General features: G+C 36.7%; 1 protein-coding gene across 1 annotated transcript in view; it reads right to left on the reverse strand.

Moving 5' to 3' along the window:
• The window catches only part of LOC306883497 (phospholipid-transporting ATPase ABCA1-like), a 35,391-nt gene extending 22,852 nt beyond the window's left edge, over positions 1-12,539 (reverse strand). The window contains exons 1-8 of the mRNA XM_079438791.1: positions 12,438-12,539; positions 10,159-10,259; positions 9,138-9,231; positions 7,272-7,413; positions 7,042-7,160; positions 3,855-3,976; positions 2,673-2,864; positions 681-770 (exon numbers count right to left, since the gene is read on the reverse strand). Coding sequence (XP_079294917.1) covers positions 681-770; positions 2,673-2,864; positions 3,855-3,976; positions 7,042-7,160; positions 7,272-7,413; positions 9,138-9,231; positions 10,159-10,224 — 825 coding nt within the window. The 5' untranslated portion in view covers positions 10,225-10,259; positions 12,438-12,539. The remainder of the gene's footprint in view (positions 1-680; positions 771-2,672; positions 2,865-3,854; positions 3,977-7,041; positions 7,161-7,271; positions 7,414-9,137; positions 9,232-10,158; positions 10,260-12,437) is intronic.
• Between the last annotated feature and the right edge of the window lie 5,858 nt (positions 12,540-18,397).

Below are 18,397 nucleotides of genomic sequence, written 5' to 3' on the forward strand. Positions count from 1 at the left end.
ATGGTTACTATACTTTTTACCATAGGCCTAATAACACCATGGTTAATTTTATTTAGGACAAGACATGACCCATGATAATGCAAAAGAGATAACATTTAATTATTTTTCCGTGGCCCCAGCCTAGGGATTTAAGGGATTTTAACTTTTTTCAAAATTTGTTGTGGATGTATGAGATGGCCTGGATGAGTGTGAGATTTCCTGGCCTGCAGTTTTGTCCCAGTCCACCCTAAATGCAGACATGGTAATGTTAATGCGGCGCGACGCATAAGAAGACAGTATAAGACATTATAATCAGTAATTATGTCCCCACTGGATGTAACAAATGCCTCGTTTGTAATGGGTTTTATTGTTTTAGTTTCGGGAAACGCCATCACTATATGGTGAGGGGCATAACATTTTCGTCACACGCTTGAGGTATTCGGCCAATCACAACACACTGGATAGCTGGCCAATCAGAACACGCCTCGCTTCTCAGAACGATGAGCTTTGTAAAAATCGGTGCGTTTCAGAAAGGTGGGGCATAGAGGAGCAAAAATAATGTACAGTATATGGAAAATAATGTGTTTTTTGAACTTTAAACCACATAAACACATTGCATTACACCAAATACACAAACTTTTGTTATTTTTTTGCAATGTCATATGGCCCCTTTAATAATAAGTGAATAATATGAAGTCTACCTCCACAGCCAGTGATCCCAGGCTCTCCAGAAGGTTGTATGTAGCTTTGGCAACTAGACGGACATCAGTGCCATTAGTCGTTATGTCTGACTGTAAAAAGCAGAGAAAAGATTTCATTAAATACACTTATATACAAAAAAATATATATATACAATAGCATCAAATCGCATCCGAAATAAGTTTTAGTTTACATAAGATATGTGTGTGTACTGTGTATATTTATTTATAAATATATATGGCGATTAATCGTTTGACAGCACTAATATATAAATATATGTATATACATTATACATAACAAATATAATAAAGTAGTAATGGTGTATATGTTTTTATTTATATAATTTACATTTTGTTTTACAGTAGGTAAAATATAAACCTATATATGCTATAAAATTGTTTTAGATTTTTATATATTTTTTAAAAACAAAATATGAAATATAAAAAAGTTTTATATATATATATATATATATATATATATATATAATATATTGTGTATACATATATACACACATATACATACAAATAAATGAATAAATAAATAAGTTTAATTTTTGTTTTAATTTAGGTTGTTACATTAGATAACTATAATGAAATATAATATGCATAAACCTGAATAAAAGGGTTACGTCATTTACAGATAAAAATGAGGTAATTTACAATATTGTGTGTCACTCGGTTTATATGGCTGTTAAATCAAATCTAGTTGTTGATGATAGTTCTTGTATCTAATTTGCATGTCTGTAAATGATCAGAGAATCATAAAAGTTACGCAAGTCCTCATTCATTCCATGCATTCTACATGCCATCAGTCAGTGAAATAAAACTAAGATGACATATTTATCTGGTTTTCCATTGCACTTCACTTCCCAAGAATCTCAATGATGAGTCAAAATCATCTTTCGTTGAACAGTGTGATCTATGAGTCAAACTGGCATCTTCGTATTTCTTTTAAACGTACATAGGAAGAAGCAGAAGAGAGGAACTGAAGCTGTTGTAACTACCAGGTGTGCCTTCAGGCTATATATTAAGGTAGGTGTGTAGGTCAACATGCATCGACATGTGTCCTCCCACGCTCTTCATAACCAGCTAACTCGTTCTTTCTTTTTCCTTTCTCTCTTTTAGCTGGTTGTTGAGTTGTTTGTGTCTCAGCACAGTGCATGCCAATGATAGAGTCACCTGGTTTTGTTTTTAACAACTCAGCAACAGTAGTGGAGAAGGGGAGGACTCTATTGCACTGCTTTAGGTGATAAGATGATGACCTCTGTCACCCTCAGACACATGGTGGGGGAATTTATTAAGCAACAGTTTCATTTACACCCTTTTCTGACAACAAAGCCACCTCATCTGGACTCATCCAGAGCTCTAGACTGGCCATTTACATTTGTCTACAGTAAAACTGCTTGTGTCCTCTGCAACACAACACAAATTATGTGATGAAGTTTAGTGATGGTGCTAAATGGCAGAATATAAAGATTTGAATTGTATATATAAGTGTATTTTAGGACCATTAGGATTTTCTTGACTATTAAGTGTCCAGCCTTTTTTTTTTTTATTACTCTCGAGTCAATTATGATTCTCATTACTTTAAAAAGTATTTTAATATCTAAGTTATTGTTTTGACGCTTAAAAATTACCATTTAAAATATTTAGAAATAGACATGTATTATTGAAATAAATAATAATAATAAATAATAACAATATTGTAATATTGGAAAAAAAAATAATAATAACAATAATTCCACCAAAATGAAAAATATGAAATTATTTTATTGAAAAATATTATTATTATTATTTTGTGGGGTGGAATTTAAGACATGGACATATTTTATTAAACTATGGTAATTTAAATATATGGTCTAAATATATGAAGTATTTCAAAAAAATGTATATTAAATATTTTATGGTAATACCAATTAATTAACTAACTAACTAACCTACCTACCTACTTGTATCAAATCAGTTCATTTTGATTGACTGTACCATGTTTCTTACCCTAATAGGTTTGAGGAAATCCAAGTTGGACTTGAAGTGTCTCTCGGCCTGGTCTAGCCAGCTACTGGGAGAGCTACAGATGAGGTCTTGGGTGAATCTCGCCACCCTTTCGTCTGAGATATTCACAAAATCCTCAAGTGTGGCGGTGCTACACATGTCTCTCAGATGGATGCCAATACCTTTGATCAGCACCTGAAACATGAGGAACATCGGTGATAAGCGGAGTGAGAGCAGACAAAGGGTGTTCATGTGATCTGTGAGGGGTTTTGGAGATAGAAGGGGACAGAACTGTTCATATGACCCATGAGTTTGTTATCAGGACAGGGTCATTGTAAGGCACTTAGACTAGATGCCTTGAATACACACTGAGAGGGTACATTAGGGTAAAACTAGGCTGCCTATGGTCATTTATGAGGACTGTAGATTGTGTAATGCCCCGAGGGCATGTTACACTGTTGATTTACAAAGAGAAATCAAGATGCATGCTGGTTTCCTCTCTTTAACTGATTCCTGGGGTCAATTTAGCAGCATGTGGGGAAAGGAAAGTGGTCAAGTATGGTGACCCATACTCGGAATTTGTGCTCTGCATTTAACCCATCCAAAGTGCACACACACAGTAGTGAACATACACCCGGAGCAGTGGGCAGACTCTCAATGATGAGTCAAAATCATCTTTCGTTGAACAATGTGATCTATGAGTCAAACTGGCATCTTCGTATTTCTTTTAAACGTTCATAGGAAGAAGCATAAGAAAGGAACTGAAGCTGTTGTAACTACCAGCTGTACCTTCAGGCTATATATTAGCCAATGCTGCAGCGCCCAGGGAGCAGTTGGGGGTTTGGTGCCTTGCTCAAGGGTCTCACCTCAGTCATGGTATTGAGGGTGGAGAGAGTGTTGGTTATTCACTCCCCCCACCTACAATCCCTGCCGGACCTGAGACTTGAACCCACAACCTTCGGGTTACAAGTCCAACTCTCTATCCATTAGGCCACGACTGCCACCATGTGTGGGGTAAACTATCAAAACAGACCTAAAAACAATGACTTCCAAACTGTATGCGGTGAAATCACGGTAGAGCAAGTGTGAAGTTTGGGTCTTTGGGCATGGAAGAAGTGGGTCAATGGAGAACTTAAATAGTCGTGGACACGATTTATACTTCAAAATAATGTTTCCAATGCTCACCTTTTCAAGATTCACATCAGCTTCCAGAATATTCTGCACATAATTATGGGAAAAGGAGGCGTTTTGCTGGAGGAATGTGGAAAGGGTTTCATTTTCATGCAGGAAGTCCTTCAGCTTGAAACCTAAGGACAAACATACCACTTTAGTGTGTGCGTGTTAAGCAATGTTTCACAAAACCACCATACAATGGCTGTAGTTATCGGTTTTCAGCAATTTGACCAGACTTTTCATTTCAGAACACACATTTTAGGGTTAATGTTTTTGGAAACGCACCCCATTTTCCATTAGTTTACATTTACATTGCATTCTTACAAAACCTCAAACCTTTATTCGGTGTACATGTGCTAACTTGCTGAAATTTAAAGCTGTTCATTCAGGTATAGAGGCTTTGAGAGTTTTAACTACACACTCGTGTGCTCTCCTTAAATTTCATTCCTCTTTCAAAGTTCAAGTTCATGCCTGAGCAGGCCGGCAAGTGCAGTCGACTGATTCATCTGAAACATTTTTACATAATCTGATATGACGAATTACAATCGAAACAAAAATCCTAAAATGGAGAGATGGATCTGCTGAAAGTCAAAGTCTGGTCAGAGTGAAAGTTTTTCAGATCCTTTTTTTTGATGGAAATACCTAAGTGGCGTCAAGACTGTAAATTTGGGGACATCTCTCATGTTGCTAGACAGTAGAAACCTCTTTTCCAATTCATACACCTAAAGTCATACCTGATGTGTATGAAAAATTGTAGCCATTCACACCTAGCTAAAATCTACCTGTGATAACCCTCACCCGGAGCAGCCCAACTGTCTCCATGTTCTATCTGTGCTGTTCAGGGAAACAAAGGCTGGAAGTGTGTTCGTTGCTAGGGAGGGGCGAAGCCCCAGGAGGTGGCAGATTCCTGAACTATTCAATCGCTTTCCCACTAATCATTCTTTTGAAAATAGGGTAAAGGGGAGAAATAGGGGAGTAAAATGGGGTCTGAAAAGACATGTGCAGGGACCTTCTGTCAAGTCATGGCCAATTACATCTGTTAGCCTTTTTAGATAGTACAGGTATATACCAGCATAAAATGAGAAGGTCTAAAGAGTCTAAATGAGCCGTGGTAAAATCAAGATACATATACGTAATACAGGGGTTTCCAAAACCCTTAATCCAGTTCTTAGACAGTTTTAACTGTTGTCTTGAAATGTACTCTGACATTCGAAAGTTTGGGGATGATAAGATTTTTTTTTTTATGTATTTGAAAGTTTCTTATTCTCACACGACTTATAAATAAAGTAAAAACTCTAAAACTGTGAAATAATTGTATTATTTAAAATAATGGCTTTCTATTTTTATATATATTTTAAATGTAATTTATTCCTGTGATGGCAATTAATGACAATTAGTGCTGAATTTTTAGCATCATTACTTCAGTCTTCAATGTCACACGGTATGTTGATTTCATCAAGAAACATTTTATTATCATCAGTGTTGAAAACAGTTGTTCTGGAAACTGATTCTTCAATGAATAGAACGTTTTATTTAAAACAGAACTCTTTTGTAACATTATAAATGTATTTACTTTCACTTTGGGCTACTTTAAAGCATCCTTGCTGAATAAAAGTATTAATTTCTTGTAAACAAAATCATCTTACTGACCCCAAACTTTTGAACAGTAGTGTACCTTTGTGTTTTATTGCAGAAAGTGCACAGACCATGTAAGTGGTAGTGATCAGGACAGCTATGTGAACATGCAAGTCATTTGCTCAACTCAACCCTCATTAACCAAACAGAAAACCAGTACAACTTTCTTTGGCCATTACAACAATTAGCATCATATTTTGGGCGTGATGTTTTTCATAAACATTGCAACCCTTTCTGAGGCTAATGTAAAGCAGCTATTTAAAGCTCTTTGTGGATTCATCATCACAGCTAATCATAGCAAATAACCTAGGTATGAATGGGTTCAAGCGATAAATATAACCTAAAACCAAGGAACTCAACTCTTTCATGTCTGTTGCCATTAGTTGCAATCAAAAGAGGAGAATAAAGACAAAAATGTATAATATCGTAGCATGCGGATGCCTCGACAAGCCCCACAATGACTGGATGGCGAGTTCAAAGCATTCCTATAGTCATGCACGACAGAGTGAGACACAATAATGAAGTTTTAATTGAACAGGTGGACTGACATGGCTCTTTTTCCTCAAGACTTTTCTGAAGGTGTATTACAGTTAACTGTGAATTTAGGTCAATTGTGGATCCATTTGATCCTGTTTTTGTCTGTATACAGCCATGAAAACAATTAAGTCATTTCACTCTGTCACAGATCTAAAAATGTAATCAAACTTTTACCACTTTTTGGTAAATACATTCTATATATTGTTAGACTGTAGACTTTCTGTGATGGCGTCTGTGCAACCTTTTCTCCATTAGGCAGATAAATGCAATTAAAGCTCACTTAGCGTGAAAAGAGAAGTCTGTGAACGGGAAAAGACAATTCACGCTGTATACCCAGCACACACTAAGTGAATAGGGCAGGTAATGTTAGATGACTGGATTCTGAAATGTGTGTGCGTATTTACACCCACGCTAGCCCTGAAAGTGACTTGCCAAGGCTTGTATGAAAGGCTTGATCCTTCATTCAGCAACCCACTTCCTCCTCTTCCAGTGAAAAAATTGCACTATCCCAACAAATCCTCAAAGACTGATGGGCATCAACCTTTCGCTTATATATTTACAAGGATTAACTGATAATTCGAATGAGTCACTTTATGTTAAGAGAAGTGTTTGCTATGAGAGAGTACAATTGCTGAAAAAGGCAAAAAAACATGACATAGTTCAGCCAAAAATGAAAAACATGCCATTTATGCGTTCTTATGTCATTGAAAACTCACATGACTCTCTTTGTCTGGTGGAACATATAAAGGAACAAGCTAAAATATAAGTATTTAAGTCATTTATTCAAAAAAACTAAGCTGCAGGCCTCACATCCCATTTGATCAATTGCATATTCAAACTTGATGAAAATATAAGTTATCATATGATTTTAGAAGATTTGGAATACAGCACACAAGTCATATTATGGATAACTAATGTTGTTTTTTGTCCTTTTCAGAGCTTTAACTTTATGGAAAGAACAGCATTTGATGTTTGGAATCACATGAGGATGAACTGTTTTCATTCTAGGAAATTCTACTGTACTCACCAGCTGTGTTGTTTTGCATGACTTTCACTGCACTGATAAGCTCCTTGAATCCATCTAAGCTTTTGTCATTTTGACTGTACAGTAAGATCTTCTTGGCATCAGAAAACAGGCGTGAGATTCTGAAAAATAAATCAGAATTACTACCAAATTGCACGCATGGTCTTATATTACACATAATTGGCAACATAATAGCGTTATTTCGAAATCTTCAGCTGTAGGCAACAACTTACATGGAATCGTTGAAGTTTCCCACAACTCCTGGAGATTCCCCAGGGGTTGGGTGTCGGAAGCAGGGATTGTTGGCATTGCAGACGATGCCCTGGATCCAGGGCAGGGTGCCTGCTGAGGGCATGGCTTTGTTGGGAAAGTGACCTGTAACAAATAAAGGGAGACAAAATGATCTACCTCGTTGAAGAGGGCTGAAAAGAGAGTTTCCACATTAAGGCTTTCTTGGAGAGCAGAAGAAGAGAAAGTGTACGCCATAAAACCAGCATAATCAAGACAATGGCATAGAGTGATGATATCAGAAAAAGTTGCAGTTTTTTCCCCCAGTAAAACCATAATCCTTCTTGTTGTTTTTTCCCCCAGATAATGCATCTTTGACTTCAAAAGTGCATTTACTTCATATATGATGAGTGATCGTGATAATGGGAGTTCTAGACAGTGCAGATACATGATCAGATTGACATACAACTGCATGGGCATGATGTTCCGGATGAGATTTCCGTTATTTCTACATCCCAGTGCTGTGGCCCACCCCCATATACAGTACAAATAACTGATGTGTACCTTAGACTGCCTTATCTTCCCACAGACCTAAAAAACATCAGCAAACATCTGACTGTCCATCCCTGGAGGATGCATATCCTGAGGGGACCTTATCGAGTGATTACCTAAGCGGTATATGTGACCTATGTCCCCCTACAGACTCACTGGTATTTCTATAATGAGTCAAATATGCAGGTCTGCTATCAGTCAACCTTAAGACTGCCAGCTGCTCCACTGCTGAGCACAGCAAAGATAAGATAATACTTAAAGCATGAAGTAATCAATTCAGGGCTATTAGTTCAATTCCTCATATATTTATTTAATTTTAAATAATTTATAACAGGATGAACCTCAAAATATCTATCAAGAACATGACTGGGTCATAATATAAAAAAAAAAAAAAAACATAATGAAAATGTTTTTTAATGTAATCAAGCACAAGTTCTCATTACATCTGTTTACAGCAGCTTTAGGAAACTTTGCTGTTTTGCATCATAAAAATAAATTGGCAAAAATATCACAAAACAAAAAATATTATATTTTTGTGTAATATAATAATTTCCTTTATACATATACCTATATATTAGGTGAAATGTTTCATCTTAATCTTGTATTTACAGCCTTGGGCAACTTAATATTGCTGGTTTTGAAAAATTGATTATTACCTACATGATGGACATTGTTCTTTCTGTCCATTTAATCACTTCAGCAAGAGAGGTTGCAACATGACTATACTCGCATATGACAAATCTATTTGTCCATCAGCACACTCCAGACTTTGGGAGAAGTGAAATTATACACAGGACCTCTTATTTCCTGTATAAACCAAAGCGGTAGCAGACAAACACATTTGCACGTCAACAAGATCTTATGACAAAGGCTCACTGTTCCACAAAGAAGAACAGAAAGTTCACAATCTCACAAAATCATAAGTACTGTAGTACATATGTATACAGTACTAGTTTACAGCTTGGCATGAGTAGCATTACCCAGGGCATGGTGACATCTAATCTAATTACTCCAGTTATCAGTGTTAACTCATAAACACCCTGCAAGTTTGACACATCTGATAATGATACACCATAAAATAAAACATGCAATGAAACAAAACATGCGTTTTTGCCCCATGTGCACAATGTATTTAGGTTATGCAATGCAATTAATATGCACAGGTTGCATTGCAAAAGTTGTTTTTCATGCAACACGTGGAAGCCATTTAGTTTTCCACTGCCATGTCAGGAATTGAATGTTACAAAACAGGATAAATGCTGCATTGTGTAGACACATCACAACCTTTTCACAGGTACAAAACTGTGGAGCATACTTACATTCGTGTTGCTCATAAGGCGGGTAGTTCAACCTCACAGCAATCAGGATGAAGAAAATAAAGAGAGGCCACACAATCTCCGTCAGCAGTTGGAGCTGAACAAGTCAAACACAAGAGGACAAAAACAGTCAGCATTTCTGCAAAGTGCAGACACTAGAGACCATCTTTGACCCCAGTGAAACATGACTAATAGAGTTCTCAGGAAAAAAGCTCTCATGTCTCTAATGTCTAAGGTAAGGGCTTCTGGTGTGTAATGTCATCAAGGGCAGGTTTTTATTAACAACATTTATTATTAATACATGACAGGGGATCGATTAGACCCTCCTGATATAGTACAATGGCAGAGAGGAACATCCACTGGGAACATGGCATGTCTACATAGATCCAATGGGGAATGAAAGACATCTGACCACTCATTCGCCATTACCCACAAAAGTGCTAAATGCTTATTTATTTTAAACCATAAAAATGTAAATGTATCAGTAGTGTACTGTTTCAAGCCATTAAACAATAGAAAATTTAATCAAACACTGAAGTTTTTGTATCATGGAACAAGACATTTTGGAATTACCTTGTAAATATACAAATTACAGTACCATGTTATACATCAAAATACCATAGTATGGAACAACCAAAGTGCTTTTTGTAATTGTTTAAAGAGTAATATACCCTATTTTGAGGAGATGGAGATTTGGATTCTATGTATGTCTGTATTTGCATCACTTTTACTTCTAGGAGAGCAATATAAATATTGTTTGTGTGTGCAGTGACCTGAGAATCATAGTAAAAATGTCTTACTTAATATGTGGATTGTTATGGACTGTAAACAGTTCAAGATTCTAGAATTATATTATAAGGAACGAAGAGCTGTCATAATGATAACATTTTTTACATAACATATTATGCATAAAATTATATCTGCATTTGAATGAGTTATTCTTGTTAATGATGACATATTAAAAACTATTAGAAAACCTGATATATATATATATATATATATATACTAAATCTGTTGTCCTTACCGTTTGTCTCCTTCTGTAGGTGAAGTTCTTCCACAACAGCAGACCCAGCTGGGTGGAGACAGACATCTTCACTCGGGTCCCTCTTCACGCTCAGCTCTCAACTGCAATGACACAACGAGACGTGCGGAGTGAAAAAGGCATCCATCAGCGACCAACAGAGCAGCTCAAAAGTCCAGGACAAAGTGCAGCCCTCCTATCTGACTCTCTGCTGCCCGCTAACGTCTTCCCTTTTCATCTCTCCTCTCCTGCCCCGTTTTAGGGAAGGCCAACCTTTTCTTTTTCCCCAGAATTCCTGGAAGTGGTGGACCTTGTAGTGTCAGAGAATCATCAAGCAAGGAATTTCACAGGCCATTAGGGTCTCTGGGGTAGGTAGCTTCACTCTTAATGGCCACGTTTGATCAAAGAGAATTCATTTGAAATGCACAGATTTGCTGGAAGTCAGGGAGAGAATCATAGTGCCCTTGCTCTATGCTAACAACGCTATTCAAATGCGAAAAGGGTCCAGACATTCTTGAGTGATCTTCATCTAATGCTTACATTGTTCTCACTGTCTGACCCTTTCAGTGATTTAATCAGGTAACCCAACACAGAAATGATCAGGTTTGTGTGATGAGCTTGAATGGAAACAAAACTTACGCCTGTAAGACCTGACTGATAAAAAACAAATAAAAATGGAATAGCCTATTTATTCTTTAGACAAAATATTTAAAGTAAAATCTAAAAAAAAAAAAATGTATGGCTCATATACCGTAGTATGATGCAATTATGTTTTTACAATGATACTAAAAGGCCATTTACCTGCTTAAAAGTATAAATTGTCAATCAGCATTTTTAGCAAAGTTTTGCTCATGCTGATAATTTTGAGGACTTAAAATGATTAAAAAAAAAAAAAAAAAGTATCAAATATGATCTAGTAGGTTTTAGTAAAAAACTTGGACACTTTCACTTAAAAAATGACTTTCACTAGTGACTAGACAAATTCCCATCATATTTTCATCAAAATTAAATGATCTGACCTGCTATCCACATTCACTTTATAGTGCTATACTCATACTGTATGTCACCAATTGTCACTATTTACATAGGAGAAACATCTAAGAATAAATAAAAAAGAAAGAATTATCAGTCTGAAACTATATTCACACCCGCACCCTTCATCACACTGCCCAGGACAATGTTCATACGGGCACTTCCAAACCCCAGCACCATGACTTGTGAGAATATTTATCTTATTCTTTATCATCATGCACAGATCAGGATAGAACATGACTGTACCTATGAAAAAAATACAATCTGCTTTCTATGTGTTATATATATATATATATATATATATATATATATATATATATATATATATATATATATATATATATATATATATATATATATATATTCGTCTGGTCATTAACTATTAATTCCAGGCGTTTCCCATTATGTTCAGCTGAAATGCTTGAAGCTGCATATTACTCTGAGAATTCAGACAGCTTTTCCTTCCTAGCTTGCACGTTATGTCTTCCACTATTACAGATGCAGGTAGTAAAAGCTTTCATATAGATGTGTAAATAAATATATTTTTTAATTTTTCATGTTTTAAACATCAATTTCCACTAATTTAGCTTGGCACAGTAAGTTATGTTATGTCTACTTGTATAAGTTTTCAGAGTTTCTACATTTTTTTTTTTTTTTTTCATCTGTAATTCAACAGAAAGTGGTCAAACGTCTAATGAACTTTTACTCCAGGTTGTGGATTCGTCATCACTTTGATTTTGCTTAATACTTTAAGGCACTTAAATTTAGGTTGTCGTATTTTACAGTGTAGTTTTCACACATTGATACCTGTACGGTATCAAGGCTGTACCTTTGTCTGTCTTGTTCATTGTTCTGTTGCTTTTCTCTTACAGCACTTCTGGTCTTTCTATCCGCTGACAAAGAACCACACGATGTCACCTTTTGATATTTTGGTGCTATTTTGGCTTTTTTTTTTTAAACGTCAGGTTTTGTTTCTGAAGCAGCTGTTCTTCCGTTAAATAAAAACTACCTGTCGCACAATTTTATTTGACGTGTTATTTCAATGAAAAAAAAAAAAAAAAACTGAATGAACTTTCATTCAATGATTTCCTTTGACAACTTTTACTCTGTCGTCACAAACACTAAAATACTGTCATGTATTTGTATTGTTTTCAGTAATACGCCACCTGAAACGTTGCGTTTGCCGTTCATTCTCTACAGAACATTAAAAACACAAATATTAAAGAGAACGAAACATTAATGTATCTTACCAGACAGCTGACGACCTATGATGAACATTCACTGTAATCCCAATGAATCAGATGTATATTCGTCCCTCTGGATCTGACGCCGGTGCTGATCGGTGGTTCTCGTGTGAAGGAGCATCTGAAGGTTTTGAAGCGGTTTTATAGCGCATCCGCTCTGGGTGCCGGGGTTACTGTCGGTCATTCAGTGTGCTGCACATTTTAACTGGGTCTGGATCAACACGTGGAGCCCCAAACAGCTCTTAAACGGCATAACAGCAAGCATCTGCTGACAAACGTGTGCCATGAAAACAAGGAAAAAAGAGACATTTTGTTTGGTTTTTAATGACCATAAATGACAATCTTATTTGAAAGATTTATTATTCAGAATTATATAATTATATATAATTATAGTATTTTTATGCAGTTTGGGGTCTTAAAAACAAGCAATGCTGCGTATTACAACACTTTGGCACAATCCCTTTCCCTTTGCACTCCATTGGGATCTATTTGTTTGGATACGGTTGATGGGAAGAAATACTCAACCATGTCTGATAATATGAGAATGAGAATGAGCTTTATTGGCCAAGTAGGCTATGTTTACACATACAAGGAATTTGTTGTAGTGACAGAAGCTCTACAGTGCAACAGAGAGACAGCAACAGGACACAGATAATAAAAACAAAATAAAAACAAATAGCCAATAACCAATGTACAAAGCAGCAAAAAAAAAAAACAATATATAATATAGACAACTATGCACAGGTCAAGTATGTGCAAATTAGAAATTATAAAAATAAAAATAAAATAAGTGAGTGTGGTGAATGGATAATGAATTAGTTGTGTGTTCCACGTTTATTGTTGAGTGTTCATGAGATGTATTGACTGAGGGAAGAAACTGTTCCTGTGTCTGGTCGTTCTGGTGCTCAGAGCTCTGTAGCGTCGACCAGTTCAAAGAGGGAGTGTGCTGGATGTGAGGGGTCCAGAGTGATTTTACCAGCCCTTTTGCTCATTCTGGATGAGAACAGTTCTTGGAGAGTGGGGCGGGTAGTACCAATGATTCGCTCAGCAGTCCGGACTACCCGCCGTAGTCTTCTGAGGTCAGATTTGGTCGCTGAGCTGAACCAGACAGTTATAGAAGTGCAGAGGATGGATTCAATTATAGCGGAGTAGAACTGTTTCAGTAAGTCCTGTGGCAGGTTGAACCTCCTCAGCTGGCAAAGAAAGTACAACCTCTGCTGGGCCTTTTTCACAATGGAGTCCATGTGAATATCCCACTTCAGGTCCTGAGAGATGGTGGTGCCCAGGAATCTGAATGACTCCACTGCAGTCACAGTGCTGTTCATGATGGTGGGGGGAGAGCAGGGGGGATTCTCCTGAAGTCCACGATCATCTCCACAGTTTTGAGCGTGTTAAGCTCCAGGTTGTTGAGACTGCACCCGACAGCCAGCTCCTTAACCTCCTGTCTGTAAGCAGACTCGTCACCGTCCTGGATGAGGCCGATCAGTGTGGTGTCGTCTGCAAACTTCAGGAGCTTGACAGAGGGGTCTTTAGATGTGCAGTCGTTGGTGTAGAGGGAGAAGAGCAGTGGGGAGAGAACGCAGCCCTGAGGAGCTCCAGTTCTGATGGTGCGGGTGCTGGATGTGAATTTACCAAGCTTTACTAACTGCTGTCTGTCTGTCAGGAAGCTGTTAATCCACTGACAGACGGAGGTGGGGACGGAGAGCTGGGTTAGTTTATTTTGAAGGGTTTCCGTGATGATGGTGTTAAAAGCGGAGCTGAAGTCCACAAACAGGATCCTCACATAAGTCCCTGGTCTGTCCAGATGCTGCAGGATGAAATGCAGTCCCATATTGACTGCATCATCCACAGACCTGTTTGCTCTGTATAGGCAAACTGCAGGGGGTCCAGTAAGGGTCCAGTGATGTCCTTCAGTTAAGCCAAAACCAGTCTTTCAAATGATTTCATGGCTACAGACGTTAGGGCCACAGGTCTGTAGTCATTAAGTCCAGTAATTTTGGGTTTCTTTGGGACGGGGATGATGGTGGAGCGTTTGAAGCATGAGGGGACTTCACACAGCTCCAGTGATCTGTTGAAGATCTGTGTGAAGATGGGGGCCAGCTGATCAGCACAGATTTTTAGGCATATAAAGTCTTTGAATGCAAAAAGAACAGCAATTTGCTAAGAAAATATAAAATATAGCCTATATATACACACTACACACACACACACACACACACACACATATATATATATATATATATATATATATATATATATATATATGTAGAGTACAGATGCAAAAGCCTCTAAGTGCCATCTGAAATTTTCTTCTAAAATGAGCATTTTCCCCAGGCTCCTTTGTTTATGTTCAGTTATTTCACTTTAATGGCAAAGAAATTCACCTTTTCATTCCTATTAAAGTGAAATTACTGAACCTACACATAGGAGTCTGATAAAAACGCTCATTTTAGATGAAAATTTCAAACAGCATTTAAGGGCTTTGGCATCTGAACTCTTCATATATATATATATACAGTAGTCAACATTTGAAGTAAATATAAGTATATATATATATATATTTGATGAAAGGTTTATATGCAATATAATGCATATAATTTAATATACACAAAATGTAATTAAAAGCCAGTGGAATTTCACAGTGGTTGAAGGATGGTAAATTGGGTTAATATTACAATATAGTTTAATCATCCGTATTGATGGGAAATTATCCATGAATGTGAACATGAAGTGCTAAGTGTCAGACCATTTATGGCAACCGTGCCAAAGGTCATCTTCAGCTTGACAGACTTGATGTCCAGGCATTAGGAATGGTGTATCTGGTGTATCTGCAAGACAGCTTGTGATGGCCAGGTAGGCTGTGTATTGTTTTTTGGTGGCTTTTCTTGGTGAATGTAGACGGAGACCTCGGACTAAACCAGAATAAGATGTATTAAGCTATGTACTGACACTTATAATTGTGTTCTTAATCCTTTAATCCTTATAAGATAACTATTTTCCATAAACCATCTGAGTTAACTCGGGTACAAACTGAGTACAATCGTGTGCCATGGCATATGCCAACATTTATTTTCTCCGTGTGTGGTGTTTGTCAGTGGTGTTGCAATATACATATAACTGGCATTGTGAAAGCTAGTGAAATTCTGGGAAATCCTGGACAGTGTCAAACCAAATCCGGTATTCTGCCATTGTGAGAAACACAAACACTGAGTCATCTTAATTTTCAGTAATACTGTATGGCTCAGTATCCAAATTTACTCATGTTCTACATTCTAGTGATATCTTCATTTATATGGGCAGGAACAGTATTTCATAATACTAGCAGAACAAAACAGACAATTAAATTCACAAACAATTCATATATGACAATCCTAAAATGATTTCTTAGTATACAGTGCGATCAAGAAGACAATAGGAAGGTTTAAAAACAGTTCCAGTCAAATAGCCAATGACCTTAAGTAACATGTCTGTGATCTCACTTTCTAGAGGAAGGGTCAGCTGATATTACCCCTTCATGTAGTGCTTTTGCTGCAGTGCAGCTGTTGGCATATACAGTCCACCGCTGTCGGTTCCTCTGCAGCAGGAATCATGAAATATGTCTGACATTTTTAGTGGAGGAGGGTGATGAAATAATGGAAAACATCTTTCTAAAACCCTGGGAACACATGCTCTACACTTGCTACCATTCAAAAAATGATTAGAGAGTGTTGCCAATATCATAATTCACCAGCCGAAGTCGGTTAGGTTTCAGTTCGGAAACACTGACTACAATAATAAGTTCAGATGCTACTGTAAATATAACTTTTCATGTTGTTTGCCTTCTTTGGACAACTATGCATTTTAGGCTTGCCTCTGCTATTTTTTTTCTGTTCTGTAATAAAAACTAAAAATATTCATTAAAAAGATTTTTTTGAAGTTACAGTTCATTTTTTTATTTCCTGTTGTAATTGCAATTAAAAGATTTAATTACATTTTTTTGAGTTTCACATTTAATTCAATGTGTTTCTTGCCGCAACACATTGGGGAATGCAGGAAGGTTGAACGATCAAAGAACGATCAAAGCAATGCAAATATACATATAATGCAGGAGGACTGGATAGAGCATGTCAATCGAAAAATAAAACCAAAACCCAGACATTTTAGGCAATTTTGAAATCCTTTTTCCTGTCCAGGAAAAAGGATGTATGGTCACTCTAACAAACAAATAAATATATTATTTGGTTATTTAATTTAATTAATCATACAAATTGCTCAAACTCTGAGGTTTAAATCTAAGGATATTATGAAAGTTTCCTATAAGTTGTTATAGAGTTTGGTTTCTTGGTGAAGTGGGTCATTCCTCAGCTCTGAGGTCAGTGTGTCCTGCGGGGGAAATACCTGCCACCCTCGGTGCGCTCATGCAAGGTTTCTTGTCCATAAAATATGAGCAGCTTATGCTTTCTTGAAAAAGTAGCATGGAAAGCTAGAAGCAGAGAGCATGAATGTTAATACGACCCATAAATATCACATTACTCTTTGTTAGAAATAGAGTAAAGGTTCATATGAAACAATAATAACGCATAAGCTGACAAACCAGGAAAACAGAGCAAACATGCTGACTTCGGAAGTGTGCGACAGACACGTCAATGCTGTTTCATCACACTTAAGGGGAAAGTTCAGGCTACTTGCGTTTATAAGAGCAAAACAGCCTCCTAGATGCTGTGACGACTGCAAAATATATTCTAAAAACGTATCATTTCTGCATAATAAGTCGAGACGTTCACTAAAACAGCTGAAGATTGCACATAAACATAGAGTAGGAAAGTAATGTTTTACCCAGCTGTGAGAGATAATGTTGGTCATGACCCTTATATTTACAGTACCAAGCACGTAGAGAAAGATAAGAACTTCACATACTGACATTGACTAAGTAGCCTAGTAAAATGAAACAATGAATAAAAAACAAACAAACAAACAGATTTCAGTTCATAGCAAGCTGTGGAAACTGAGGTTTAAGAAAACAGCTTTGTGACTTTCATTATTTAATAATTATTATAATATTCGAAATATAGTGATACATATTAGCGTACATTATATTCTGACTGTTATGGTTGTTAAAGCAATCCATTAGAAAATGTCCGTTTTGAGTCATACCGTATTTGTTGTATATGAGCTCCCTCTAGTGGACAGACTAATTAAACCACTGTTAGTTTGACAATAAAATCACTTATATTGTTTACAGTAATGTGGGAGGATTTTTCCCTCTTTCTTTCTCTCTCTCTTTCTCTTTTTTCTCTCCTATCTCTCTCGGTGACACACACACAATAACTCACTATGTTCACTCTCTCCCTGGTACTACAAAGAACAATGGAACAATGCAGCTCCTCTGTGGTCCAGGCTGGCGTTTCTGAGCTGAGGCTCTACCCCTCACAGACTGAGCGCTGTGATGCTGCACACCGCCGAAGATGAGACGGTCAAAATCAAGCTCCTATCGGCCGAGGTCTAGCTGGATTAAGGTGGGACATTATCGCAATACGATTCAAGTGACTGACTAGTTTAGAACAGGCAAAAGGTAAAAGTGCGACTTCTAAAAGTAAACAGAGCATAGAAAAAAAATAAGCAGAGGATTTCTTACTGTTTTTGTCACGAAGGAATGAATAGGCTTTAAACTCTGTGAACGAAATCCGTCTTTAATTACATCTGGTTAACTTGTTACAATACAGAAATAAAATTTCTCTTTTTTATAGAATTTCTTAAACAGTTAATTTCAAAGCACTTTCAAAGCTTGCAGCACTTTGATAACTTAGAAATATAGACAGACATGAAAACTTTATTTTTTATATAAAACTATTAAAAGTTAGGGTTAGGGTTATTTTGAATACTGTGAGAGTTTGAACTGTTTTAGGAGTTCTTAAGCTGTTCTTAAACACAATATCAACTATTGTGGTTATTTACAATTAGTCTAGTTGCCTAATTAAAAATGTAGA

Source organism: Barbus barbus, assembly GCF_936440315.1.
Source record: "Barbus barbus genome assembly, chromosome: 17".
Lineage (NCBI taxonomy): Eukaryota > Metazoa > Chordata > Actinopteri > Cypriniformes > Cyprinidae > Barbus > Barbus barbus.